We start from the raw sequence: 27,787 nt of genomic DNA, 5'->3' as shown, positions 1-27,787 counted from the left end.
TGTGCAGCCCCAATATTGTGTCTCTCTCTGTTTTTAATAATTTTCTATTACCTCAGCAATATAAACTGTCCTGCAATGAGCTGAACTTTAATCTGGGGGAGATGAAACAGGCAGAAATATCATGGGCTGGAGAGTGACCAACTTGGGGGCAATATTCTCTCTCCTCCTATAAAAGGTAGCCCACAGCAAGATAAAAAATTGCTGCTTGGATTGCACAGACATCACATCTCTGAGAGGCTCCAGGCCCATGGAAAGGGAATTTTCCCATTTTGTCCATGATGTTCTGCAGCAGAACCAGCTGCTCATTCCACCCCCTGACCACAGAACCCTGAATTCATAAAGAAACACTGGTTAAAATATTGTAACACACAAGAAAGATTCTGTCAAATTTTTCTGCAAATGAAAAATTGACTCTTTTTTTGTCTAGCGGTTCTGAAAAAAATATTGTGTTGTTTGTGCAAAAAATGTTCTTTAGAGCAACTCTGTCCAAATGTCTCAGAACTCTGCTTTGTAATCCCTGTGCTCACAGCAGAACCACCTGGAGCTTGGGCCGCACCATCAAATCCCTGAAATCTAATGGGATAATGGGAAGGAATTGTGCCCTGGGAGGGGCTGGGATGGAATTCGCAGAGCAGCTGTGGCTGCCCCTGGATCCCTGCAGTGTCCCAGACCAGGTTGGAGCAGCCTGGGACAGTGGGAGGTGTCCCTGCCATGGGATGGGGTGGGATTGAAGGTCCTTCCCAAGCCAAAGCCTCTCCCTTGAATCCCTGACCCCGTTTGGAAGAGGCAAAGCCAAAGCTCAGGCACCCCAAAGCGGCTGAATCCTGCCCCAAATCCAAATTCCTCCTGCTGAGTGTGCAGGAATGGGAGCCAATGGATGTGGGAGGTGAGCCCACAGTGCAGAGCCTTGGATCCAGCAGGAATTTGTGCTTGGAGTGTTCTCCTGGCAGGCTGGAGCTGGGGCTGTTTCAGGGCTCTCCTGGTGAACACAGACCACAGGACAAGGAAATGGGATTGGGATTCCCAAACCTTCCTGGAAATCCTTGTTCCTGCAAAGCAAGGCACAGATTCCCTCCTGACCTGATCCCTGAATAAACACAAACCCTGGTGAGTTCTGAGCTTTCCAGCCCTCATTTCTGCACAGGCAGCTCTGGCCCTTTCCTCTCCATCCAGAGAATGCAGAATTCCAGCCCAGCCTCTCCTCTCCTCCGTGGGAACAAAGGATCCAAATCCCCATTTCAGGCTCTGCCTCAGTGGTCTTTACATCAGCAAATATTTATTCTCTTTCACAGCAACACAAGCAGCCTGGAGGGGATGAGCCTGTCCAGGCTGAAGGCTCAGTGAGCACCGTTTATCCAGAGTTTATTCCCACTGCTCCAGAGCTCCCATCCAGCCAAGGCTGCTGCATTTCCCACAGCCCTGGCTGTGCTCTCTCCTTGAGGAAGGAAGGGATGATGATTTAGCATCTGGAATATTCCCTCTCCCTTTGTTTGCCACAAAGCCAGCTCTGATCCCATGCCTGCATCCCCACCTGAGCAGTGACTCCTCATTTCTGGCAGCACTTCTTTTCCTCATGACCTCACCAGTTCTGCCTCCCTGCCTCACCTCCCTGTGCACCAGGTGTGAGCCAGACTGTGATTTCACCTCAGAATTCCCACATTTCCCAGCTGAGGGAGGGAGGGCAGGGAGAGGTCTTCCCAAGGCTTTCCAGGTGTGCTGCTCAGAGCTGCTCCCAAAAATACCTAAAAATACTCTGACCTCAAGGACCCAGCTTTGAAATAAAGGAGAAACCTCAAACTGAGCCTGACCTGTTTGAACATAAAACCACAAAGTGTGTGAGGGATCATTTTATGATCCCACTGCTGCTCCTGAAGGATTTGGTTATTCCTATTTGCTGATTAAATCCAAGGATGCTTGGCTGATAGCAGCTCAGCCTCCCTGGAAACAGGGAGCCAGGGATCCTTCAGGAGGGAGGAAATGCCGACGTGTTTGTGGCAAAACAATGTTTTAATAAACAGCAGCATAAAATAATCAGTGTTTAATATCATCTCTGGCACGTGAAATACAAAAATGCACATATCTCAGTTATAAAATAGCCTTTGTTATTACATTTTTTTTTCTCATGCTTGCCTAATTGAAATGCCCATAATTAATAACTCAATCATCAAGTAATACAGTGATTAAACGCATGCAGTGAAAACAAAGAAAGATATTTGTATAAGGTAGTGGCTGAGTATCACCATAATATATTTCAGGAACATCTACATCAGGGTAAAAATCAAAAGAAACAGCCCCAAGATATAAAATGCAGAGATGTATTTTCACTTCTGCTGTACAAAAACATCATCACACTTTTGTGCAAAAAAGATAAAAATAAAGTCCTATTATACAACATTGTCAACTGAGCAAAAAGATTGGTTTTTGTGGACAATAAAAATATTATTCAGTACAAAAAAAGAGTCTGTGGAAAACGTACCGTACACAGCACGTGTGTAACTCATTAAAGTGGTTTCAAATGAAGAATCTCGATTGGTTCTACCTGAATGGGTTTTTTAATGACACAAATGGTGCATTTCTAAGTGGAAAATCAGCACTAATTCACATTATTAGACACAATTGCTATCGATGGATTTGCTGCCTGATGGAATGTGAGCCTCCCCTTTTTCCAGGGTTACTGGAGTCAGAGTCACTGAAATGACACAATAAATATTCCTGGGAAAGCTGATTGTCATCTCTAAACTTGTGGTTTGGCGCTTTTCCATTACACAGTTGCATAGCAACAAAAGGATATAAAATTCCTGCTTGAGCGACTAGATCATGAAACGTTATCTTTGAAGAAGTTGATTCAGGTTCTGAAATTAAAGCCCTTTAATTTCATTTCCTTTAAGGCAATTCCTTAAGAGCTCCAGCTGTCCTCAGCAGCCAGCAGCAGATGAGGTTTGTAGACTGCAAGCTGGTAACTCCAGCATTTGTGCTGTCACATAAATGACATTTTTTGGTACGAATCTGAGCTCAGACTCCCAACCAAACCAAAGACCAAAATCCCACCTGAAGTAACTGATTCAGCTCTCAGATCACACATTTGAAACACAATCCTCGACCGCAACATTTACAAATATTTTCCCTATTGGCACTGAAATTGCACACCCAGATCTCCGAATCTTTGCATCTCCTAAAAAAAGAGACAAATATTAAAATATGGTTTTCAGTATTAAAAAAAAGTTCCCGTGATTCAAACCACGCTTCAAAAAGCTGTGAAAAAGCATCGGATAAAACGTTTTTATCTTTAAAAAAACCCTCAGATTCCCTCTGCCCCTCTTTGAGTTGTTGGTGGCACTTGGGGAATCATGGCCAAGGCTGGGGATTCCCACCAGGAGGATCCATCTGGCTGTGCCTGCCCATCCTGGCGAGCAGTGAAACTTCACAGAAGACACTTTGCTGCGACGTCTGTGCAACGGCCAGAAAAGGACCTTCAATAAAATATCTGAATAGAAAAACAAACCCATCTCTGCTGCCCCTGCCGAGTCCGCGTCCGAAGGGTTCTCTGTACAAAGGCCTCGCGTATTTACAACTCGGCCGAGATCACCGACTCGTTGGGTCCGTGCACGCTGGAGTCCCCCAGCAGGGAGGACTGCTTGGAGTCCATTTTGTAGGGTTTCTGAGTTTTGTTGCCAAACACGGCCATGCCCATGCCGGCCGGGTGGCTGGGGATGGCCATGTGGGACAGCAGGGGGATGTTGGCCTCCTGGTTGGAGCCCGACGAGGGCAGGCTGGTGACGTGGCCCGTGCTGGTGGAGCCGCTGGCGCTGCTGGGCGAGCGGCTCTTGGGCGGGGGGCAGTGCTGGATCACCCTGGGCGCGGCCGGCGGGGCGAAGTGGGGCGCGGGGAAGGCGGCGTAGCCCGGCGGGATGGGGAAGCCGTTGATGGGGATGTAGCGCTGGTTCTGCGGCAGCGGCGGCCCCATGAACCCCGCCAGCTGCCCCTGCGGGATGCCCTGCGCCGGGAACATGTAGTTGGGGTACCGCGGGTTGCTGAGGTTGCTGACGGGGCTGGCGCTCAGCGAGGTGGTCTGCGTGGTGGCGTTGCCGCCCGAGGGGGTGGTGGAGCTGGTGTGGCTGGAGAGGCCCTCCCAGGAGCGCAGGCGCGCGTGGATCTCCTTGAAGCGCGGCCTGCGCGAGGGCAGGTCGTGCCAGCACTCCGTCATCAGGCTGTACATCCTGGGGGGACAGTCCTCGGAGCACGGCAGCAGCTGCCGCTTCCGGATCATCTCGATCACCTCCTGGTTGCTGAACCCGTAGTAGGGCTGGAGGCCGAAGCTGAATATTTCCCACAAAACCACCCCGAAGGACCAGATGTCGGAGTCGGAGGAGAACTTGCCGTACATGATGGCCTCGGGGGGCATCCAGCGGATGGGCAGCAGGGACTTGTTCTGCACCCTGTAGTAATCGGCCGAGTAGATCTCCCTGGAGAGCCCCAGGTCGGAGATCTTCACGTGGAGCTGCTCCCCGATCAGGATGTTGCGGGCGGCCAGGTCCTTGTGCACGAAGAAGTGCCCGGCCAGGTACTCCATGCCGGCGGCGATCTGCACGGCGATGTGCAGGAAGTCCCCGTGGTCCAGGCTGGACTTGACCGTGCCGTCCTCGTCGCTGCTGCAGCCCACGTCCGAGTGGGGCGAGCGCATCACCAGGAACTCGTGCAGGTCGCCCTGGTTGGTGTACTCGAAGATCAGGCACACGGGCTGCTCCTGCGTCACGCAGCCCAGCAGGCACACGATGTTGGGGTGGTGCAGCTCGGCCATCAGCGACGCCTCCTGCTGGAATTCCGCCCACTGCTGAGGGTTGTTGAAGTCCTTGAGGGTCTTGATGGCCACCAGCTGGGCGTGGTCCATGCCCGGCAGGTAGAGGTGGCCCTTGTAGATCTTCCCAAAGGCGCACTCGCCCAGCTCCTCCATGAAGCGCACGGCAGAGAGGGGCAGCTCCTTGGCTTTGCTCTGCGAAAGAAACACCAACAGGTCAGGGCTGAAAATGGCCTTTTTAACGTGAAATCTCTTAGGATGTGTGGGAACCAAGGAGGAGGACACAGGAGCAGTGATCCCACTGGTGGCAGGAACAGCTCGAGGGACACCAGGATCCAAACGGGATCACCAGGTTCCAAATGGGATCACCAGGATCCAAACAAGATCACCAGGATCCAAACAGATCACCAGGATCCGAACGGGATCATCAGGATCCAAATGGGATCACTGGGATCCAAATGAGATCACTAGGATCCAAACAGGACCCAAACAGGATCAACGGGATCCAAATGGATCACCAAGATCCAAATGGATCACCAGAATCCAAACAGGATCACCATGCTCCAAATCGATCACCAGGATCCAAACGAGATCACCATGCTTCCAAAGGTAACAAAAAGAATTCCCTTCCATCCTCTCCACAAGGTCAGACACAACAAGAATTGGACCCAAACACACCCAGGAACCATCAGCATCTCAGCATTTGGCCTTGGGCATTTCTGTACTTCCAATTGAATGTGACTAATTTCAGGAATTGAGGCAATTCCCATGCTCTGAGAGGTCCATGCTGAAGTGTTTTCTAGGCCAGGGCCTGGAGTTTTAGCAGGAAAAAAAAGATTTTGTTTTAAAAACCATGTCCTTGTAGGCAATTTTCCCTTGACTTTGCTGTTAACCCTTCCAGGCACAGCAGAGTCTGTTTCTGTTCCATCCTGAAACTCTGACAGTGAGTTTCTCAAAGGAGAAAGGCAAACCTCTTAAACATTTATTGCCCTTTGGTGTGCAGATATTCACTCCTGGGCCATAAAGAACCTGCATTATTCCCAACTTCCACTTGTGCTTGTAACACCCAAACCCACTCATTTAGGGCCCTCAGTAAATCCACAGGTAGTAATTTAAGGTTAATGAGTTTGGGATCTAGGTTCTGTAAATTAGTGTAAACATTGGCATTTGCATTCCTGAAATCATGCAAGGCCAGCTTTCCAGTAGCAATGTGGGAAAAAAACCTGACATTTCAAATAATCATAGAAAAAAGCAGTTTTTGCATGAATTAATTTTAATTGTATTGATCACTTATGACTTTATACAAACACTGCATTAATAATCATAATAATTATGATAATAATAATAATAAAGCCATTTAAGCGGGCAGCCCAGTAGACTGCACAGTGATGGCAGGAAATTAGCTATATTGTTGAGGAACAGATGGTTTATATTACCCAAATCCTTTAGGCTAAAACTTGTTTAGGTCTGGCATATTGTAAATTATATTTTAGTAATGAAAGCGAAATGACCTCTGTCTGACCCGAGCCTGGGCCCGTCTGTTTGAACCAACAGAGTGGAAAACTGGGGGAAGAAAATGAAGTCATAAAGTTTTGGCAGGAAGGGCTCATTTGGAGTGGAGCAGTTGTAAATCTGCTCGGCTTTTGTTTGACAAGTATTTGTCACACACGGGTGTCCAAAATGTAGGGAAGTGTAAAATACACAAGAGGCAGCAGGTCAGGGGCAAGGGAGAGGGAAATCCACCCCTTCCACCTCTCCTTCAGCTCCAGGACAAGATGTCCCTAATTTATTATGTTTTTGAAGGCAATTAAAACCCCTTAAAACTGGAGGAAATGCTAACATTCCTATTTATCCAAGCAAACAACTGCCTCAGTGGGAGCTCGAAGCTTAGATGTGTTTTCACCCAAAGCTGACATCAATTTTCAAAATAAGATTCCATTTCCTTTCCTTGAAAATATTGTTTGAAAGGCAATCAAAACACTGGAAACAGGGAGAGCTGGCTTTCCCAGTGGGAAAAATTGAAATTAGCATGAATAAAATGAAAATATTCCTGCAGCACATCACTTGCAAATTGAAAGGAAAGTGAATGGTCAATATTTGCAAATATTTCCAGGAATTTCTGCTTTCCTGTGCTGGGAGTGCCAGCAGGAAAGGTGGGAATTGCATCCTCAATAAAAGGATGCTGGCATTCCCATTATCTTCACGACTGAACCCCAAATTCTCAGCAGAACAGGGACAAGAGGCAACCCCAAATTTAGTGAAATATTCCAGGAGGTTGGATGCAAGATGCAGTTTGGATACTGACTTTATAAATTTTTTTTTTACTGCTACCAACATTTTGAGCCAAAACCACTCCAAGCTGTACAGGAAAGCTGGAATTGGGAACTTCCAAGGAAAATTAAGATACAAGTGTGTGTGGGATTGAGATACAGGTTTTCACTCTAAAAGAGCAAAGCCCACCAAATTCCAAATGAGCAAAGCCCATCAAGTTCTTGAAGAACCATAAAATATCCCGAGTTGGGAGGGACTCCTGAGGATCAGGAGCCTTGGCATGGTGTGTGACACAGGGGAAATGCTTTTCCAGGGCATTCCTGTGCCTGTGGATGGCAGGAGGCACCTCCAGCCATGCCCTGGGTGCCACAGCCAGTTCTGCATATCCCACCAGGAAATAGGAACACAAAGTTGGTCACATTTCAATCAAAATTAATTTTAAAATTCTGAAATTCTTCCTGGACGTGGGGCTGTGCTGAAGCCAACAGCAGCAGCAGGAGCTGTGCTGCAGGCAGAGCTTTGAGGCTGTTTTGGACATTTCTGCTTTTAGCTGAGGGAATGGGGAAGCCTGGAAACCCAAGGAAGAAATCTTTCCCAAGGTGATTTGAGCTGAGTGAAAGGTGACAGATGAACTGAGCACAGCCATGAAAAGCTCTCCCGAGGAAATGCTGAATCACATCTTTACCTGCATTACCTCTCACTTAAATGAGCTGTTGTGGAGATGCTTCAGGAAGGGCTTTCTTGCTTTATCCCACAAAAACTCCATTATTTCTCCAGAGACACTGACACACATTGGTCCAGCACATGCTGCTGCTGCTGAGAAAACCCTCACAGAAATCACACAAATCCCAATCTGGAAACCCCCTGAATGCCTCAGTGCTGGGTTGTTTGAAGCACTTCCCTCCCTGCTGCAGGTGTGGGAGCAGAACTGAGGGTTTACCTTTGGTTTGTAGGCGTTGAGCATGGACATCTCCACGTTCTGCCCCCGGACGTGCTTGGGCTGCCTCTGCACCGGAGGGGACGAGGATTTCTGGTTGTTGCGACAGATGCAGATGAAGAAGAACAGCAAGGCTATGGCCAGGGGAATGGTGACACTTGGCACCAGGATGTACAGGATTTCCATTTTGTTCTTTTCCTTGGAATCCTTGTAATCTGGTTCAGAAAGGAAAAAATAACCCCTTAACATCCCGTGGAGTCAAACATATCCCTGGGTCAACTAAAAGTGTTAAAAAGAATAAAACATCCTTTTCATCTTGCTGAAATCCACATTGAATACTGTTTTATTTAATTAATATTAAAAGGAAAAATTATTTTGTGGAGGAACAGTTCTGTGAGGTTACACAGGAGCAGACCCTGCCAGGTCAAACCTGCTGATGGGCAGGAAGGAGTGAAATGCTGTGATGTGGCCTTGGCTTGGGCTGAAATTAAGTCATGGCCCAACACAGATCCACAGGAAAGGGAATTTCTAAAACACCTTATGGAAGAAGCTTGAGGCAGGTGCCCCTTCCCATGGCAGAGAGTTGGAACTAAATGATTTTTAAGGTCCCTTCCAAGCCAGATCAGTCTGTGATTCCAAGAAAAGCTCTGGTGGGAATTCAATCTCCTTATTTTGTGTTTTGGTTTGAGACAATTTAAAGGAGAACAGTCTGGATTGAGCTGCCTCTCCCTTTAAAGGTTCAACCAACCTCTTTCCAGCAAAAAGGAATGGGTACAAGCAGATGGAAGTGAAAGAAGAACAGCTCAGTACGAGCAGAACCAGGCAAGCAGGGTGAGGTGCCAGGGAAGCTGAAGCAGGGATAAAGGGGAGCAATCTGAGGAGTTGGGAAGGAGGATGGTGTGGCACAGCCCAAAGGCTCCCTGCAACCCCTGATCCCTCTCAGGGCTCCTCCCAAGGCATTTTGGAAATATTTTGGGCCCCTCTTTGCCACTGCTCAGGATACCCAGCACTGCATCCCTGGGCTGGGAGATGTGGGAGAGGGGAGAGGCTTTGGGAGGAGCTCAGGCAGCCCCACGGGGGACAGGGACAGATCCCAAATCCCGAGTGTCTCAGGCACAGGGACAAGGACAGATCCCCCTCCCGAGTGGCCCAGGCAGGGCACACAGAGCCCTCCCTGCTCTGCCATTCCCCAGGAGCATTCCCAGGGTTTAGGGTGGAATTACACCCGGATTAACGCGCTCATTTCAGGGGACTGGAGGATCCCCGGAGCCCTGGCTGTTTCCAAGGGACTTGGGAATGCCTGGGGCTGCCTCGGGGACCCTGGGAGAACAGGGAATGTTTTATTATCCCTGCAGGGTCACTCCAGTTTGTTTGTCTGTGTTTTCCAGGCTGGATTTGTACAAGCGCTTAGCGGCCCACACAGATCTCTTTTATGCACTTCATTAAACACGAACTTGATCTGAAGCTTGGGCTCGACTCAAATTGTGACAGAGGCAAAGTTCAAATGGTTCTGGATGTCACTTTGCATAACCCCTCTCCTCTTTCAGCTCACGCTGTCCTCTGCTCCCCCCACGTCCTCTCTGATCATTCCTTTCAGATTAAGTTGTGCCATCTGGTTTTTAATTGAGAGGAGAGGGAGCCCAAATATTCCTCCAGCCTTTGGGAAAGGGGAGAGGGCTAAAGCACCACCCCCACGGTGTTTTCCCTGTTCCCAGAGAGGCAGGGATTCACACAGTGCCCTTCCCAACCTTCTCAGGCTGGGCTTTGCTAAGCCTCATGCTCGAATTAGCCCGTGTTTCACATCTCCCTGCAAGCAGGTTAACAAACTTTGATGAAACAAATCTCTCACAGCTTGTGAGATACAGTTGAAGAGAGGAAAAGAAAGCAGCAGCACGAGGCAGAGGGAGACCTGGGCACCAGTTCATCACCTGAGCTATTCCAGTCAAAGGCAATTATTATTCTTATTAAGTAGCAGCCCCCACTGTGAAGCCTCATTAGGTTAATGAGCTTCTTGGGAGCCACCCTAATTAAATCCATTTCCCATCTAGGCATGTCCTGGTGGGGCAGAATGCACAATGCTGATTAAAACAGGCCTGAAATGGCTCTTTCAGCCAGTGCAAAACCAGCAGAATGCAAGTCCCACACAGTGTTCTGGTTTTAATATGCAGATTAGCACTTAACAATTCAATTACTGCTCACCTGATCCAGCCCTGCTTGTATTTAGAATAATAAAGCCACAGAACAACCATTTAAGGAAGGCAGCAGTGAGAGGTTTTGGCAATTAAAAACTTTGTCAGGAATTCTCCAGCCTATCTCAGTTATTATCAAGCAAAGCTTGAAAATCAGAGTTTGGCTCCAAAAGAGTCCTGGTACCCCAGATCAAAAGCCTGAGCTGGGCCTGGCACCTCAGAGCCCATCCAGAGGGGACTGGCACAGCAATCTTCAGGATGTTTTTTTGTTATTTCTGTTGAAATAACAGCAGAAGAGGTGCAGGACTCAAAAAGTGTGGGGAAAATCACAGAACTGTTGAGGTGGGAAAAGCCCTCAGAGATCAGCGAGTCCAACTCCTAAACCAGCACTGCCAACACAGCTCAGGCCTTGTTTCAAAAATAGAGGTGCCATTGCCAGGTCCTCTAAAATGGATTTGAAATTTGTGTTTCTAGAACTGCCCTGGCTGCATTTTGGGTTTGCAAAATGAACAAAAAAGGAGATTCAGCTCTCATTGGATTCTGCTTTTCAGAGAGCTGGGGGGAAGTGAATGGAAGACTTGAACAAATGGGTCCTAATTGTTTTATCTGCATGTAGAAATAACAATATTGATAACAGGCCAAGAAAAAAAACCACAGCTATTCGCATGGACACGCCAGAAATGTTGTGGAAATTCAAAGTTTCACACCAAATTTGATGCTGCCTACAAGTTGTCACAGTAACATTTACCTTTCCCCTCAGAAATGAGATACCTTTGATGTTCCTGCTCTGGAGCCAGAACCAAATCACATTTTTTCTGGTTATGGTTATGAACATTTCTGCAGGGAGACATGTTCTGAGTTTGCTCCAAAGCCTTTTTCAATTAATGGAAAGATGGGAATCGATGCCAAAATGGGATCTAAATCATGTTCTTACTGAAAGGGTAGATCAGGGGGAAGGCAGATAGTCTGGGCTCTATCATGTGCATCTCAAACCCTCTCCCTGGTTTTGGGGCCCCCACAAGAAGAAAGCACTGGAGGGGCTGGAGCGTGTCCAGGGAAGGGAATGGAGCAGGGCAGGGGCTGCAGAATCCCTGAGGAGCAGGGCAGGGGCTGCAGAATCCCTGAGGAGCTGGGCAGGGGCTGCAGAATCCCTGAGGAGCTGGGCAGGGGCTCAGCCTGGAGCAAAGGAGGCTCAGGGGGCCTTGTGGCTCTGCACAGCTCCTGACAGGAGGGGTTTGGGATCTGCTCCCAGGAACAGGGACAGGAGCAGACGGAACAGACTCAAGTTACACCAGAGGAGACTTAGATTGGATATTTGGGAAAATTTCTTCATGGAAAACATTGTCCAGCCCTGGCACAGCTGCCCACAGTGGTGGGGTCTTAAAAGGGCCTTTAAAAGACATTTAAATGTGTGGATGTGGCACTTAAGGATGTGGGGCAGTGGTGGCCTTGGCAGTGCTGGGGGTGGTTGGACTCCATGACCCTGGAGGGCTTTTCCAACCCAAACCATTCCATGTTTCTATGATTTAATTCGGCCTAAGGAGTTGTATTGATTGGAACACCAACCTGGAAAGTCAGAAACACCTGAGCTGGCAGTGCACAGCCATTCCCCAGGAAATTATTTTCATGCCACCACTTTGTCACTGCAGTGGCAGCAACTGCTCAAAGGTGTCCAGGGAGCAGGGCCAGCCAGCCTTTCCTACAAACATTTTGTGCACCAAACTGATGCCTCAAGTTTAGCTTTTCTATTTTCACATTCTGTGCTGCTTTAGTGTGAGGGTATGGGTTCACATTCAGGGATGCTGAGCTCTGTGCACAGAGCAGGGAGACAAAACAATTCCTGCTCCAGCTGGGCACCAAGGACAAATGACCCAAATCTCAGCCCCAGAGCACAAACCCCGTGGGCTGGAGAGAGAAAAACAAGCAGGGTGGGACTGCCTGGGCTAAAGCTGCAATGGGACAATGAACTGCAAGGTGCAAATGGAGCAGAGCTGATCCCAGGGACAGAGCCCGTGCCCGCTCGTGCATTTTGGGGCCATTTTGGTTCATCTTGGGGGCAGCCCTGGCTGGGCTCTGGTGCTGCCCAAGGTGCATCCATGGAGGAGATCCATTCCTTTGAATAAATCCCTGCTTTATTCTGGAACTCTGCCCAGCCTCTGCTCCAGGGCAGTTTTCACAAGGCACCAAACCCCATCCCCTTGCTCCCAGTTCCAGCCCACACCGGGTCAGGCATTACCGCAGGCCGGGACATCGCAGAGCTCTGATTTGAGGTTCTCATCCAAGGTGAAGCACCACGGGGCGTCCTTCTGGTTGCCAGGGTTCCTGCAGTAGGAGTGGCCCCCGTTGAGCTCGGGGTACCGGGCAGCAGTGAAGGTGTGGGTGTGGGGGTACTGCGAGTTCCAGGGCTGGCACTGCCGCCCCGAGCGCGTCACGCTCACCGTGCCCCGGTAATCCACGCCCGTGCTGTTGTAGCACCTGTGATCTGCAAAGACAACACAGCACAAGGCCACTCTTCATTTCTGAAGGACACACAAGGCAAGATGTATTCTATTGCCATCTGTATGGCAGTTGTCTTCTATTAAGCGGGCAGTTTTCCCTATCTCTTCCACAGCCACTCCTCCCTCAGGGGAGATATCTGCTGATAACAGCTATTGAATGTCACTGCACGGCTGATAAGAGCTACAGCATCCCATTGGGAGATGTGAGCCCAGAGGGAGGAGCCAAGCATTCCTGCCTGGATATAATCTGGAGATCCTGGAAACACCAGCACGGCTTCTGCACTGGATTGCCCAGAGGAATAGCAGCTGCCTCTTCCACTGGATCTTCAGAGGAAAACTACACCTTTCTACAGGGAACCACCCCTGACACTGCAGGAGGGCTGAGCCACAATTCCAATGGGATTCTACAGGATCCCTGCTCCAGCACAACCACCCCTGACACTGCAGGAGGGCTGAGCCACAATTCCAATGGGATTTCTATAGGATCCCTGCTCCAACAGAACCACCCCTGACACTGCAGGAGGGCTGAGCCACAATTCCAATGGGACTGCTGCCAACAGCCTGCCCCATAGGGTGTCAGGTTGGGCTCTGACTCTGTCAGTGTTGTTCTAGTGTACTGCATTGTTTATTTTATCCTTTTATTTCCTTCCCTATTACAGAACTGTTATTTCCTGCTCCCATAATTTTTGCCTGAGAGCCCCTTAATTTAAAATTTATAGCAATTCAGAGGGGGAAGGAGGTTCACATTCTCCATTTCAGGGGAGGCTCCTGCCTTTCCTAGCAGACTCCTGTCATTCCAAACCAAGGCACCATGGCATTCAGTGCAGCCATGATATTTTCTGAAAATTCCTTTCCTTAGGATTTTTTCTCCTGAGAAGCTGAGAGGCCTCAGGAACAAAATGCAAACAATGGTTATCTGCTGCTGTGGGATGCAACAGGTGCATCTGTGATTGGTCTCATGTGGTTGTTTCTAATTAGTGGCCAATCACAGTCAGCTGGCTTGGACAGAGAGCCCGAGACACAAACCTTTGTTATCATTTTTTGCTATTCTATTCTTAGCCAGTCTTCTGATGAAATCCTTTCTTCTATTCTTTTAGTACAGTTTTAATATAATATATATAATAAAATAATAAATCAGCCTTCTGAAACATGGAGTCCACATTCTCATCCCTTCCCTCATCCTGGGACCCCTGTGAGCACGGTCACAGCTCAGCACTCACTCTTGTTGATGGGGTCGGCCATGGGGATGCCGATGCGGATGCAGTTGACGGCCTCGGGGCTGTCGGGCTGGGGCAGATCCTCGCAGTTGGGCAGCTTGAGCCTCATCAGGATCATGGGGTTGGACCTGGCGAAGATGTACTCGGTCTGGCACAGCACGTTCTCCAGGATCTCGCACTCATCCCGGCACAGGTCCCGCGGCTTGGGGACAGAGGAGGTCTCGTCGCAGTAGGGGAAGGCGTAGTGGCACAGGGAGGGGATGGCAAACTGGGAGCACTTGTCCGACAGGTGGCTGGAGGTGCCGATCATGGTGAAGGCAGCTGGGAAAAACCACAAGGGTTTGGCTTGGGAACATTTTCCCTGGGCTGTGTCATCCCAGAGAAACCCTCACTCCCCACTGCAGCTGTGCAGGTGATGAGCAGGAATGCACAGCACTAATTACACTGGAAGTTATTAACCATGATGACTTCACTGACAAGGAAAATACATCAGGTTTTCATCAGGGATTAATGCTATGCTCATTACCCAACCCCCCCCCCCCCAACATAATTATTCCTTTAGTTTTTCCTTTAATTATTCCTTTTTTTCTCCCAAATAACTTAGAATAATTTACAAATTCATGTAATATTTGTAAGCCCAACAGGTAACCCCCAAATTCCTGCACTGGTTCCTTCACGGAAGGTGACAATCCCAATACAATCCCAAATAACTTTTCAAACAAAATGCTGGAAAATTATGAACTGCTGGCTCCACATTGCCTTTCTTGGGGAAATGAAGCCTTTTTTTGCAATGCTGACAGTGTTTGGAGACAAAGGGAGAAGAGAAATTTGGGATATTCTGACAGCAAGGAAAAAATCTGAATATAGAGCTGATTACCAGGGCTAGGATTAGACCAAGTTATTTTATATTAAAAATAGAGAATATAATGATCTCTATGATATCTGTGAATCCAGCAACCCCATCAGCATATCCCACAAAAATAATGGCAACTGGTTCTCCCCTAAATCCAAAGGAATAATACTGCTTGCTGGATTATTTATAATACTGCTTGCTGGATTATTTATGCAGCCTTTCCCAGCACCTAAATTATTCCAGCCACATAAAATCAACTAAACTTTCTCCCCCTTTGCTTTCAAAACCTGCTGGGGTAACAGCAGCACTGAGTCTCCCAGAAGCTATAAACACACAGCCCCTTTTCCCTGAAAAATCTTTTTTTTTTGAGGTGTTTTGTGAGGAGCTGGAGGAGCAGAGACCCCCAGACAAGCTGATGGCAAGAGGGAATAAAGCAAAGCAAAACAACATCGCTGTTTATAAAACTCCAGCAGCGTTTTGGGAGCAGAGGGCTGGGTGGGGAAGCAGCCAAGGTGTTTTTACCCACCTGTAATCTGATTTTCTATCTCCCCCTGCATGTGCAGGGACTCCATGTAGATGGTTCTGTTGCCAATGAAGCGGGCGCAGGCGATGCCCCTGTAGGGCTGGCAAAACCCATCCTCCTCATACTCATCCCTGAAACAGCCAGAAACAAAAAAAGGTGACTACAAAATGCTGAATACAATTAGGATTATTTCATTCTCTTCAACAAGACCTTGTATATTTGTTTGTTTAAATAAACCCCTTTCATCTGCCTGGTAAAAAGTGGCATGTCAGCTTAGCCAAAATACACATTAATGTTGCATGAAATGAGTGCTTTTAAGGCTCTGCTCAGAAATACACTCAGCCTTGATTAGAAGAGAAATATAAACTGCCTGGAAAAATAGGATAGATGTTTATTTAAAGCAGCTAACACATAGTTTTCTATTTTTGAACCAAGCTTATGCTTAATATTGATAAACACAGCAGGAAGAGTCATGCAGGCAGAATTTAAAGTGTATATAGAAAACCCAACCTCTGCCAGGTTGGATATTTAAATTCTGGAGGCAGAATTTAAAGTGTATATAGAAAATCCAACCTCTGCCAGCACTGATACCCTGGAAATGTGAAATGTTTGCTCAGCCTTCTGTGTGTGGCAACATTTAGTGCTAAAACAGAACCAAAACTGAGACAGGAGTTCTACAGACACATTTCTTTCATCTGGTGCTTTCTTTTAGGCAATATAGGAGACATTTAATCCAGAAATCCAGATGGAAAATTATTTGCCAATGCTCTTCAAACAAAGCAAAGAAAGGAAATTGCTGAAGACCCAGGCAGACACTGGGTATTTTGAATATTCAGCACTGAACAGAGAGTTTTAGTGAGGTTTTGAGTACATGATCCCTGAAATCCCAACTCATGAATCAGCCCTTTCAAATCTTTCCTTTAGGATCCACTCTGAGATATTTTGCACTGAGATTTTTGGGATGAACTTTGTGGACAGATATCTTAGCTTTGTTTGAGCTCCCAGCAAAAAACGAGGAGCTAAATGAAAATTTGCTGATATTTCCTTTGTTATTCCTGCCCAGCCCAGCCATGGCTCTCAAAGTGGGAGAAATGACAGTGGAATATCCCTAGGGATGATGACAGCCGGGCAGGGAACAGGTTACTTACTCCCTTTGTGTGCAGAATTCTCCCTCCCCCAGATGCCAAAAACCCAACGGCGGAATCGCACCACGCCTTAATAAGGGAAAAATCAGAGCTTTTTATTAATCAACTCCGCCATTAAGTTTAACAAAAGCCACTTTCATGCCGTGCTGAAGACCTTGGCGATGCAAATCCCGGGGGGCTCTTTGAAGGCGCCCGCCCTTTGTGACTGCGCGGGGCCGCGGCCGCTCCGCTCCCGGCTCCGCGGCCAGCGCTGCTAATGGGATTAGCGGGGAAAAGCGCTGGGATCGCCTTCCAGGGCATCCCAAACACCCCCCGGCTCCCCAGCAGCGTCCCGGCACTCCCGCAGAGCCTCAGGGAGAAGCCAAAGCCCGCGGATTAAGCGCAGTAATTTATGAGTGTGAAGGAGAGGGGTGGGAAAGAGGGATGGGAGAGATGGAAACGGGGGCTGGAGCACAAACCCTGTGAGGAGCCCCTGAGGGAGAAAAGGAGACTCAGGGGTGCCCCCATCACTCTCACAGCTCCTGGAAGGTGCCCGTGCTCACCTGGGGCTGGGCTCTGTCTGCAGCAGCACTGACACAGCCAGAGCACACAGCCTCGAGCTGCACCAAGGGAAATACAGGCTGGAGAGCAGGAAAAGCTTTTCACAGAAAGGTGATAAAGCTCTGGAATGGCTGCCCGGGGAGGTGGTGCAGTCCCCATCCCTGGTGTGTTTAACAAAGCCTGGATGTGGCACTGGGTGCCAGGGGTGAGTTGGGGTGTGGGGCTGGGATGGACTCCATGATCTTGGAGGTCTCTTCCAACCCAGTCATTCCATGAATTCTGTGAAACCTCCTCCAGGCTATCTCACCACTGGGAAATCGGTGAGAAAGGCTCCAGGTTCCCCTGCATGATGTTCCTGAGGTATTCCCAAGCACCTTGGAAGCTGGGTTGAAAGCACAACCTTTAACTGCCAATTAAACTCTTCATTAACAGCCCCAGGGGAGGCTGAGGTGCCTCAGGGATTCAGGTAACAGAGACACCTGAGATGCAAGCAGGGATCCACAACCACAGCCTTGGCTCCTGCACGGGGTCACTCTGGTGACAATCTCTTTATTCTGTTGGTTCTTGAAGAGAAAAACTGAAACCTGAGCTGAAAAATCACAACAGCAACTGCAGGCTCTGGAGTTGAGCTCAACCTCTCATCATTAAATGCCCAGACTGGATATAAATAATTAGCTATTTATTATTTTTATGGAATTATAGCATCATAAAATCCTTAAGGTTGGAAAAGGCTGCTCAGATTCAGTCCAACCATTCCCCAGCACTGCCAGGGCCACCACTGACCACTGTCCCCAAGTGCCACATCCACAGGGATCCTAAATCCCTTCAGGGATGGGGACTCCTGGACAGCTGTGCCAGGGCTGGAGAACCTTTTCCCAGAAGGAATTTCCCCAAATCTCCACCCTGATCTCCCCATGCCCAGCCTGGGGCCGTTCCCTCTGCTCCTGTCCCTGTTCCCTGGAGCAGATCCCAAACCCCTCCTGGCAGGAGCTGTGCAGAGCCACAAGGGCCCCCTGAGCCTCCTTTGCTCCAGGATAAATTTAACATGGAATTTCACTTGAGGACTGCACAAAGGCTCCCCCAAGGATGGGCAGTGAGCAGGGACACCGGCTCACCTGGCTGGAAATGCCCTGTGGAACGGGATTTTGCAGAAAATCCCAGGAGGGGAGCATTAGGGTAAAGAGGAAACCCTTTCCCAGCGAGCAGATGCTGCCGGGGTGATCACCCTGTGCTTCCCAGAGATCCCATCCGACCCCATCCAAACCCAGAGGAGCATGAAGGACCCAGCAGCTCCAACACATTCCGCACCTCCTGCTGCCCCCTGGCAGCGCTCTGCCTTTAAATACTGCTATTTTAGCTTTGGATTTAAACACACACATCGGGCTTTGGCTTTAAACACACCTATCAGGTTTGGGTTTAAACACACACATCGGGTTTTGGCTTTAAACACAACTATTATCAGGTTTTGGCTTTAAACACACCTATCAGGTTTTTGTTTTTTTTAAAGACAGAGGTTTTTGGTTTTAAACATAGCAATCGATTTTTGGTTTTAAACACACCTATCGGGTTTTGGCTTTAAACACAGCGGTTTTTGGCTTTAAACACACCTATCAGTTTTTGGCTTTAAACACACCTATCAGGTTTTGGTTTTAAACACAGCAATCGGTTTTTGGCTTTAGACACACCTATCAATCAGTTTTTGGCTTTAAGCACAGCTATTATCAATTTTTGTTTTTAAACACAGCTATTATCAAGTTTTGTTTTTAAGCACAGCTATTACCAATTTTTGGCTTTAAGCACAGCTCTCAGCTCCCTGGGATCAAGGCTGAGCCCGCATTCTTTCCCGCAGTCCGTGCCTGGCATCCCTCACCTGCTGGGCGTGAGCAATCACCGCATCCCTGCTCCGATGTGTTCGTGCTTCTCCATCCTGATCCCGCACAAGGAAAGGCCCCTCTGGCTCCAGCAGGATGGAAATTAGGCCCGACCCAGCAATTACCGTGTTAACACTTACAGCCCAGTTTAAATCCTCCTGGAAGTCAGGGCAAGCCTGGAGGCGCTCCTGGCTGAGGATGGGCTCGAATCCTTGTGCAGACTGGGGCGGGCAGGAACAACCCCAGCCCCAGCACAGCCGGGATCTGGGCTCCGGGAGCTGCCCCACACCTGACTCCTGTGGAGTCTCTGCTTCTTTTTTGCCAGGGATTAAATGCACAAGATGGAATTTCTCGCTGGGACTCAGATGTTTGTCAGTTCTTATCTCTGTCACAGTCCCACAAACCCTGAGTTCTGCAGCACTTCACTCTCACAAACTGAAAATGGAGCCCCATCTCTCTCTGCAAGGCCTTTTAAGGATAAACTGTCCAATTAAGCAAAGACAACTAAATTACTTTTAACCCAATAACCAACCACCCGTGCCCCCAATGGGGACGTTTTATCCAATTACACAAAACCACCCAAACCCTTGGAGAAGAAGGTGAAGAAGAAGGTAAGAAGAAAGTGAAGATGAAGGTGAAGAAGGACCAGCCTCTTCCCCAAAACCTCCATGTTATATATTAATAGACATATAATACATATAATATATATATATATAAAATATATATAATAGATATATAGACTACTATATATATCTAGTATTCTAGTAATATATAGAACTTTAAACTCTATTATTCTATTAATATATGAAACTTAAAACTCTAAGCTTAAATAAATAAATAGATTTAAAATATAATTTAAATAAAATAAATTATATAAATATATAAACCTTAAACTCTAAGTTTCCCACCATGTGATCTCACACACTTCTATTCAAACTGCACACCCACAATCCCAGTTCTGTCATTTAATTTTGGAAGCTTCTCCACACCTCAGGTCAGTGCAGGGTTCTCTTGGGGGTCAGTGCCTGGCAGCACAGAAATCTGAAATTCTCAGAATCCAGGGTTGCTCCTTGCCCTGCCTGCACCCCTGAGCCCCTGTGAGCACTGGGTGAAGGACAAAGAGCTGGATTTTAATGACCCACAGATGACACAGCACCGTTAAGATTATTTCCTTTCAGATTTGGTTCGCACTCCGTTTTCTGTCTCACTCTGTCAGTATTCCCAGCCTGGGTGTTTATTTTGGAGCTGCCCATTGCTTTTGGATCCTGCTGCACTCCCCCCGTGGCAGCACCCCCGGCTCGGTGTGATAACAGCACCAAGGGTGAATTCACAGCGTGCCCAGGTGTCTGATCGCTCAAACTCACAGAAGGAGGAGCTTTGGAATTCATCCACAGCCAAAATCTCTTTAGGATCCCCTCCAGCCCAGCCCATCCTCTGATTTTATCTCAGCTGCTCCTGCTGTGAGGCTCCAGCGAATGCAGAGGCTGCTCCCCCTCCCAAGCAGCTCCTTTCTGAAACTGGGCAGAACTTCTGCAGCTTTTTGGGCATCCCCATGCAGAGAAACAACAACAATCAGATTGCAATATTGATTTTCTTAGTTTGTGGCACCACTTCCCTCTGCAACCGGTTCCTGAACACAAACCAAAGTTCTCTATCAAACTCCACTTCCCAACATCCTGAATTTTCTTTGCAGCCTTTTTCTAAATTACCAGAAATTGCCCAGATTTAACCAACATTTCCAGCAAATGCCAACAACAAGTCCAGGAACTCAGTTCAGCAAAAGCTCTGTAGCCAGGCTTTAATGTGAGTTCATTTAGAAGAATTTCATATATTGATAGAAAAACTGAACCTGTGAGATCATGTTGTATTTAATTTTACAATCCAGTATATTTAAAAAAGCATATTCCAGAGATGCTGTAATTGTGTGGTCATCCCTACCCCACCCCATGGATTTTCCTTTCCTTTCCTTTCCTTTCCTTTCCTTTCCTTTCCTTTCCTTTCCTTTCCTTTCCTTTCCTTTCCTTTCCTTTCCTTTCCTTTCCTTTCCTTTTTCCTTTCGCCTTAAGAAGGATTTAAATGAGTATCCTGCAAGAAAGAATCCTAATTAATTTGGACTAATTTGGATATCTTGAGCAAAAGTGGCCAAAGGAGAGAACAGAACAAAGAAAGACAAAGTCCCAAATGCTCTGAGTGTCCCCAAAGCCAGCATGAATTGAGGTGTGAATACAGAGAAAGTTGATTTATGAGAATTAACCAACCTGAAGAGCAAAAGCAAATCAATGTTGAATTATCTCCCAGATCTACCAAGTGGACATGAAAAAGTTTTGGCTCTGGGTGAAGACTGCAGACATTTTTTTCACTGACAAGGTGAAAGACATTTTGCCTTGCCTTTAATTACAAGGTGTAGCAATAAATTATTTTTATGGTTACGTACACCCAGTGCCCCCTCTCTGTATAAATTATTTGTACATTGTTAAATAATTTATATTTTGTTCCCTCCTTGTGTTCCAGCTTCGCACAGGATGAAATGAAAGGGTTTTGACTTGGCAGATCTCCCTTAAAGCAAACAGATGAATAAAATTCCCTCATACTTTCCAAAGAGCAGCCCCCAGTTCCCTGTGCCTCACTTGGAAAATGGGAACACCTTGGCTCTGTTTCATGATAATATTTCAGCACATTTCTGCGTTTCACTTTGCAAAGAGAAGAGAACTGCCCAGACCTCCACGTCATTGTGTAATTTAGGGAAAAATTCTGGGGAATAAAAGCTGTTGCTGTTTGACACCCCTTGAAAGGCACAGGGCAGCCAGGACTGATATGGGTCACTGGGAAAGCAGAGGCAGAGAGTAAAAAATTCATTATCCTGTGCTTTTTTAATAATAACAATATTGTTATTATTATTATTATTATTATTATTATTATTATTATTAGCCTGGGATAGTGGAAGGTGTCCCTGCTTCCGGCAGGGGTTGGAATAAGATGATCTTTAATGTCCTCCTCAACCCAAACCATTCTAGGACTTTGTGATTAAAAACATAATTAATAACTAAATAATGTAATAATTAAATAAGTATTTCAATAAGATCTGCCTAAGGAATGGCTTTACTTAGTTGTTACCTCACTGTTCAGACTGATGGTGGCTTTGAATGATTCCTCCAATCCAGGTATGGATAAATAATCCAGAAATCCTGTGGGTTTGGGATGCTGGCTGGATGGATTTGCAGTGGGATGGCAGCAGGGAGCCCAGGCTAGCACTGAGGCCACATTAGGACCACAAATTAGAGCTAAATATTGACCAAAAATCAATAAATCAGCCTCAGGATCTGAGGGGCCTTGGAGGGGATGGATGGGGCTGGAGCCCATCCCATCCTCATCCACGTCCTACACCTGCTGGGAAATGGACACCAAGGCCAAGGGAAGAGAATTCCTCTAAGGCTTGGCCGCATCCTTTAGGGTTTTTTTTTGTCCAAATCCCTCCTAGCTAAATATTCAGAATTTAGGGCCCAATTACACACATTTTGATTAGACTTGAGAACGTTGCCCAGCCCTAAATTCTGAAAATCCAGATGCCGATGTTCTAGAAAGGAACATCCCAACCCTTCCTGGCTATCAGGACACTGCAAATGCAGCTTTGAACTCTTCAAACTGATAGAAAACCTGCAACACAGAACCCCACAAAATGAGTTTTGGCCCATTTTATCTCTCCCTAACTCTTTCCTGCTTTCCCTTATTTTCTGGAGTCACAGCTCTATTTCTGCTCCTCCCTCCCCTCTCCTTCCTCCTAACATTTAATTTGTCTTCTGTGCCTCAAATAGTTCTTTCTTCTGGTGACCTAATATTTTAACCTTTAGCATGATGAGAAACAGACTTCACAAACCTGACACTTGAATTATAAGTGAAACACATGCCTCAGCACAAGTTAATTAAAAATAATACCTATAATGTTAGCTTGTTTAAGCCATCATTTGACCAGAAATTTGCACCCATCAATAAATGGAGCCCACGACTGCTGCAAAAATAACAGCAAGCTCTAAAATTAGCTGGTTTAATTCTGTTTTTATTTCACAGATAAAAAGATCTCCCTGATAGGAGAGGGCAGCCAGAGGGGCGGTCAGGCTCTGCTCCCAGAGAACAGGATGAGAGGAAACAACTTCAAGTTATGCCAGGAGATGTTTAGGTTGGATATTGGGATTTTCTTTCATGGAAAAGGTGATCAGGGATGAGGACTGGGGATGGTGGAGTCCCCATCCCTGCAGGGATTCAAAATCCCCGTGGATGTGGCACTTGGGGGTGGCTGTATCCATCTCAGAGGGCTTTTCCAAGCTGAACAATCCCAGACTGCTTTAAGAAAATGGATTTTCCTCAAGAGCCTTGCTGGGAGCGAGGCCTGAGAGCTTTCCTCAGCAGTGGGGATTGTCGGGTTAAGGAGCATCACAAACTTGGGCTGGGGCTAAATCCAAACCCATTTCAAGCAGCTGGGCTCACGGAATTATTTGGTCGAGGCTCACAACTGTGAAAACGTTGGAGGCTCACAAAAGCTGCAGCTCCATCATAAATGTGCCCACAAACCCCACAAATTCCTCACCTGGGAATGGCCAGAGCTCTACAGGGATCCCACAGGTGATCCCAAACTAGGAAATTCTGCAGAGATCCCTTTGGAGATAAGAAACTCCTTGTTAAAACAACAAACACCAGGGAAAATTGGCTCCAGTGGGAATCAAGAGCTGTCCCTCTGTGCCCCCATGGGAATGGGATAAGCATGGAGAAAAAAGCTGTTTGTTTTCCTAAAAAGCATTTTCCCTCTCTCCAGGGGCTGCTCAGACCTGAGTGAAGCACCCACACTCCAGGAACCAGCCTGGGACCAAACCTCTCACATTTCATATTCAGAATATTGAATATTCAGAATTTAGGGCCAAATTTATTCATATTTTGGTTATCATTGAGAAGGACGCCCAGCCATAAATTCTGAAAATCCTGCTTGGAGGAGAGAATTGTTAAAAAAATGGCAGTTTTCTACTCCAAAATGGGACTAATCCAACCCAAAACTTCAGTTTCTAGGAAAAAAAAAAAAAAAACCCAGCCAGTCCCTGCTTCTTCCTCATGTTAGCCCAAAAAAGTGAATATCTTCCAACACACCTTCCTGGCTGTTTTCTGGCAGCAGCATTAAAAGAATTAAGTACATTCTAACCCTTTTTTTTTGGTTGGAAAAACCTAATTTTTCAAGGCCAGCAAGTTTGAAACTCAGCAAGTTTAAATTGTTTGTCTGAGTCTGTAGAAAACATCTAAAATGCTGTCCCTTCACAGCCTTTTTACAGCCAATAATTGGTTTTCAAGGTGAAAAAAGCCACTTTTCATCCCCCACAACAAGCACATTTTAAAATTCATGTGCACAAAATTTTTCTGGACCAAAGTCTTAGGATATGGAATTTATTGATATTTCTCAACACATAAAACGATCCCAATTGGTTTATTTAGTTTTATTTTATTATTCCTGTGTGCCAGCAATTGAGAATAGGAATCCCCTGGAGGTTTGCATTAGGAGGAATTATGTTAATGTGCCACTGGGAATGGATCACACTTTTTTAAGGCATTTTGCACCTGATTATTGGGGTGTTTTGATGCAAATTAAAGCACGTCTGCCAGACTTCCTACCTGCGCCAGCAACATTTCAGCTGCAGATCTGGAATTAATTGGTATTGATAAGCTCAAATGCATGATATGGCTGATATTAATGCATTCTCCCCGTGGAAAAATATTATTTAAGATAACAGGCTTGTTTCTAGAATCTTATTTTAGTAACATCTGTTCTGGCACACTTGGCACTTGCACTGGACCACATTTTAAAGCTGGGATTTATCTCAGAGTGGGTGGAATGCTCAGATCAATACTCACCCTTATGGTGCTCTAGTAACATAAAACATGGATTTTGCAACTGCATAAAAACCTGGAGGATTAAGCCAAACATCACTGAAAAGTCAGGCACCCCTCATGCATGCATTTAGAGCTGGAAATCAAAGGAAACCCTGATATTCCTCCCCTGCTGCTCCTTTGATCCAGCTAGGAACTTGGTTTTGGCAGGACCACGATTGCCTGTTTTGTCTGCAGTGCCAAGGATGGAGCAACAATCCATGTTATTCATGGAAAATACAGAGTTGGAGCCCAGAGTTCCTCAGGTTTATCCCCACAGGGCTGAGACTGGACCCCAAAACACTCCCCAGAGCACTCCCTCGTGTTTATCATTGCTGGAATAATATTTTTCTCTCATTATCTCTTGCTCCTTCCCATTCTCCAAATGATGGGAACACTCCTGGAAGGGCAAATCCTCATCTGATGCTCCTGGCCTAATCGGTACCTGTTGGGGAGGAAAAACTGACACCAAACTTAAAATAAATGCTGAAAAATTGCCACGAGGAGCAAAAGCCAGACATGGAGATTTCCAAAGCTGTCAGAGCTGCCAACAGTGCAAAAGAGGCTTTGTGATGCTTTCAAGTCCAAGATGAAGAGTTTCTGCTGTAATTCACATTTGTTTCTCACACGATGGAAATGGTGCAACTGTCACCAGAGTTAAAGGTGTTAAAAGAGTTAAATTTATCATTTAAATGCAATAAAATTGTTTCTGTTCCAAAAGTAGTTAAGAAGACATGAGAGGGGACTTGCTAAAGGAATTTAAACACAGGCAGGTTGAGGCAGTTTCCATCCCAGAGCTGCAGAAGAAACCCCTCCATGATCTCTGCAGGAGATCCTGGGCTGTCCATGGAAAACCCAAATCACTCCACATCTGCTGACCTTACAGCACCCAAGGCAAACCAGGGAATGGCTGAAATGAAGCCCAAACAACTCAGGATTGGAGCTGGGGGCAATTCCCAGGAGCTTGTGGAAAAGTGACCTCTCAGGGCCACCTTGGCTGAGTCAGGAGCGGGGCTGTAAAGGGAGGAGTGGTTGTACATTTAGGATCCTAAAGGGGCATCTGGATCCAGGCAGGAGCATGTTCAGAAATTAAAGACACATCAAATCAACATGACCCCTTTTTTTTCCCCCACAGATGCGACCCAGTTGACTGAAAAATCCTCAGAACTGAGCAATACACAAAGAGAGAAGTTCTACAGCAGTGAGGACTGCAACAGTCCTGATGCCTCAGGTTTGGCTTTTCTATTTTCACACCCTGTGCTGCTTTAGTGTGTGGGGCTGGGTTCACATTCAGGGATGCTGAGCTCTGTGCACAGAGCAGGGAGACAAAACAATTCCTGCTCCAGCTGGGCACCAAGGACAAATGACCCAAATCTCAGCCCCGGAGCACAAACCCCGTGGGCTGGAGAGAGAAAAACAAGCAGGGTGGGACTGCAGGGCTAAAGCTGGAATGGGACAATGAACTGCAAGGTGCAAATGGAGCAGAGCTGATCCCAGGGACAGAGCCTGTGCCCGCTCGTGCATTTTGGGGCCATTTTGGTTCATCTTGGGTGCAGCCCTGGCTGGGCTCTGGTGCTGCCCAAGGTGGATCCATGGAGGAGATCCATTCCTGTGAATAAATACCTGCTTTATTCTGGAACTCTGTCCAGCCTGCACAAGGCATCAGTCCCTTCTCATTTTAAGTCCCCCCAAGCTCTAAACCAGCTGTGAACCTTGAAACTGGACTGCCTTGCAAAGTGCTCTTGGTGCTAATTGCTGGGCAGAACTGTGGCAAAATAATGTGTCCATTCATCTGGAGCAAAATCAGGAGGGAGAGAAAATTTATTTGTTTAAAGTAAACTCACCCAGACAAGAAATTTGGCCGGGGAACCATGGCAAGGTAACATTTGTGATTCATTTTTGCTGAGCACTGATCTTGGCAGGCTCAGGCACCAACAACAGCATCCAAACACCAGCTCAGCTGATAAGCGCTTTCCTTCCTCACCCAGGTAACTACACATGTTTTCCTGTTAACAAGATCAATAAACTTGACACACTCAGAAATGGATGATTAACTCCTTTTATAGTATTTGAGGTGGCCCGGGGTTATTGCTTTGAACAGCCAGAGCTGGAACATCAGGAGTGGTTTTAATTACCAGGATAAATAATGTAGCACCTTATAATCCTCTCCCTTGTACTGCAGAACCTTGTGATGGAGCTGCACACACTGGGGGTGAGCAGTAACTACACAGAGGCTGGCTGAGCAGTGATGTTATCCTTGCAGGAAAACTCATTCCCAAGGTTTGACACCCTGTTGAAGTCATGAAAGCCCCTTGGGTCACTACAGAGTTACTCCCACTTTCGTGTTTTTACTAGGCTGAGTACAGCACATCCCTCAGTGTTCCTCCTTTCCCTGGCTCCCATCAGCACAAAACCAAAGGAGCAGGAGAGGATTTGCTAAGGAACATCAGCAACAGCTGGGCACTGAGGTAAAAGCACAAAATGAGACAGAGATTGAGATTTGCCCACTGAGGTTTGACTGCTGGCTTGTGTGAGAGGTTTTACTGCGACCACAGAAACATTATAGGCCTTTAAATAGGATTTCCCTTCTAATTAAAGGCCTTATGGCCCAGGGGAACCTCAGGGATGACCTCAGATATTAAAAGTGAGCTCTGAAATGTGTGAGCAGTTCTTTATTCCACCCAGCCACTCCCAGGAAGTTCTAGAGCAGTATTTGGCCACCAGACACTGCAGGGATTGAAGCAAAACAAGGACTTTGAAAGCCACTTGTTCCACCTGAGAGATGTTCCATTTTCTCTTGCAGAAAATCCTAATTAAGTCCCAATTTCATCTGTCAGTTTCCTGACTCAGTTACACTGAGCTCATGACAGCATTTTACACCATTTCACACGCAGGTTATAGAATTATTTCCCTTCTTCCCTCCTCCACCTACAGCCCTTCCCACTCTTCCCCAGGAGTAAAACACTGGGCAATAGAGGCAGTGGAGACCAGAAAAACTCAAATTTTCTGTTCTCCTGCAGCACTGAATCCTTGGAATGGCTCTG

At 46.9% G+C, this 27,787-nt stretch overlaps 1 protein-coding gene across 1 annotated transcript in view; it reads right to left on the bottom strand.

Moving 5' to 3' along the window:
* Window positions 1-2,056: 2,056 nt before the first annotated feature.
* The window catches only part of ROR1 (receptor tyrosine kinase like orphan receptor 1), a 151,614-nt gene continuing 125,883 nt past the window's right edge, over window positions 2,057-27,787 (bottom strand). The window contains exons 5-9 of the mRNA XM_058808585.1: window positions 15,287-15,414; window positions 13,911-14,228; window positions 12,429-12,674; window positions 8,007-8,218; window positions 2,057-4,990 (exon numbers count right to left, since the gene is read on the bottom strand). Coding sequence (XP_058664568.1) covers window positions 3,566-4,990; window positions 8,007-8,218; window positions 12,429-12,674; window positions 13,911-14,228; window positions 15,287-15,414 — 2,329 coding nt within the window. The 3' untranslated portion in view covers window positions 2,057-3,565. The remainder of the gene's footprint in view (window positions 4,991-8,006; window positions 8,219-12,428; window positions 12,675-13,910; window positions 14,229-15,286; window positions 15,415-27,787) is intronic.

Source organism: Ammospiza caudacuta, chromosome 7, assembly GCF_027887145.1.
Source record: "Ammospiza caudacuta isolate bAmmCau1 chromosome 7, bAmmCau1.pri, whole genome shotgun sequence".
In the NCBI taxonomy this organism is placed as follows: domain Eukaryota; kingdom Metazoa; phylum Chordata; class Aves; order Passeriformes; family Passerellidae; genus Ammospiza; species Ammospiza caudacuta.
This window is presented reverse-complemented; position numbering and strand designations above follow the sequence as displayed.